This window comes from Cucurbita pepo, unplaced genomic scaffold (assembly GCF_002806865.2).
Source record: "Cucurbita pepo subsp. pepo cultivar mu-cu-16 unplaced genomic scaffold, ASM280686v2 Cp4.1_scaffold004931, whole genome shotgun sequence".
Lineage (NCBI taxonomy): Eukaryota > Viridiplantae > Streptophyta > Magnoliopsida > Cucurbitales > Cucurbitaceae > Cucurbita > Cucurbita pepo.
Window position 1 is genome coordinate 1 of NW_019650906.1, and position 742 is coordinate 742.

The 742-nt window shown below is 39.5% G+C and overlaps 1 protein-coding gene across 1 annotated transcript; it reads right to left on the minus strand.

Annotated features, from left to right (window-relative positions):
* Window positions 1-24: 24 nt before the first annotated feature.
* Window positions 25-736, minus strand: LOC111787081 (protein THYLAKOID ASSEMBLY 8-like, chloroplastic). The gene has a single exon (XM_023667228.1). It carries the CDS (start codon window positions 631-633, stop codon window positions 208-210), a length of 426 nt encoding a protein of 141 aa, XP_023522996.1. The 5' UTR covers window positions 634-736; the 3' UTR covers window positions 25-207.
* Between the last annotated feature and the right edge of the window lie 6 nt (window positions 737-742).

Sequence of the window (742 nt, forward strand, 5' to 3'; positions counted from 1 at the left end):
AAGAGATTTCTTGGCTCGAACTCAACTATTATCCACATGACTCGTACGGATATCTGACCAACTATTCATCCTACAGTTCTTGACCGCTAATTCGAAGACATGTTTTTGTCATTTTCTAATGACATCAATGGCCGACTAAGAATGCCTACTAAGTGCTACCAACCTTCAGATAATACAAGCAAAAACGCAACGTTAATAAAACATACCTCAGCGTAGGCCGAATATCTCTTCCGGGGGATCGTACACGTGCTGGTCAGGAAAGATCTCCTCAAAATCTTGCTTCACTCTGTTTCTCAAAAGGGGGTGTGGCAAAAGTCCTTTCAACAAAATTCTAAATGGCAACTCATCTGGTGGATCAGGAGACTTCTTCATATCTTCATATATGTTCATTGCATCAGAAGGAGATCCATATTTCAAGAAGCCTCTGATGACTTCGGTATACGTTTGAGAATCAGGGAATAAATTCTCCTTTCTCATGCTTTCCCATAATTCCATTGCTTCATCCATCTGTTTACTTCTAGCTAATGCAACAATCAAGTCTTTGTAGAGAAAAACATCGGGCTTGTACCATTCTTGCTTTTGAATCAACCGAAATACCTGAAAGTTCGACAAGCATACAAGGCGAGCAAACATAATGACAATAGAAAAGTGCAGCAGGTCAGGTCAGATTCCCCGAAACAATGAAGTACAATTGATCAATATCGAGTTGAAGTAAGAGAATCTAACAGCAAATATGTAATAG

Coding starts and splice junctions, on each gene's coding strand:
- LOC111787081 (XM_023667228.1), bottom strand. CDS start 633: ATGTTTGCTCGCCTTGTATGCTTGTCGAACTTTCAGGTATTTCGGTTG.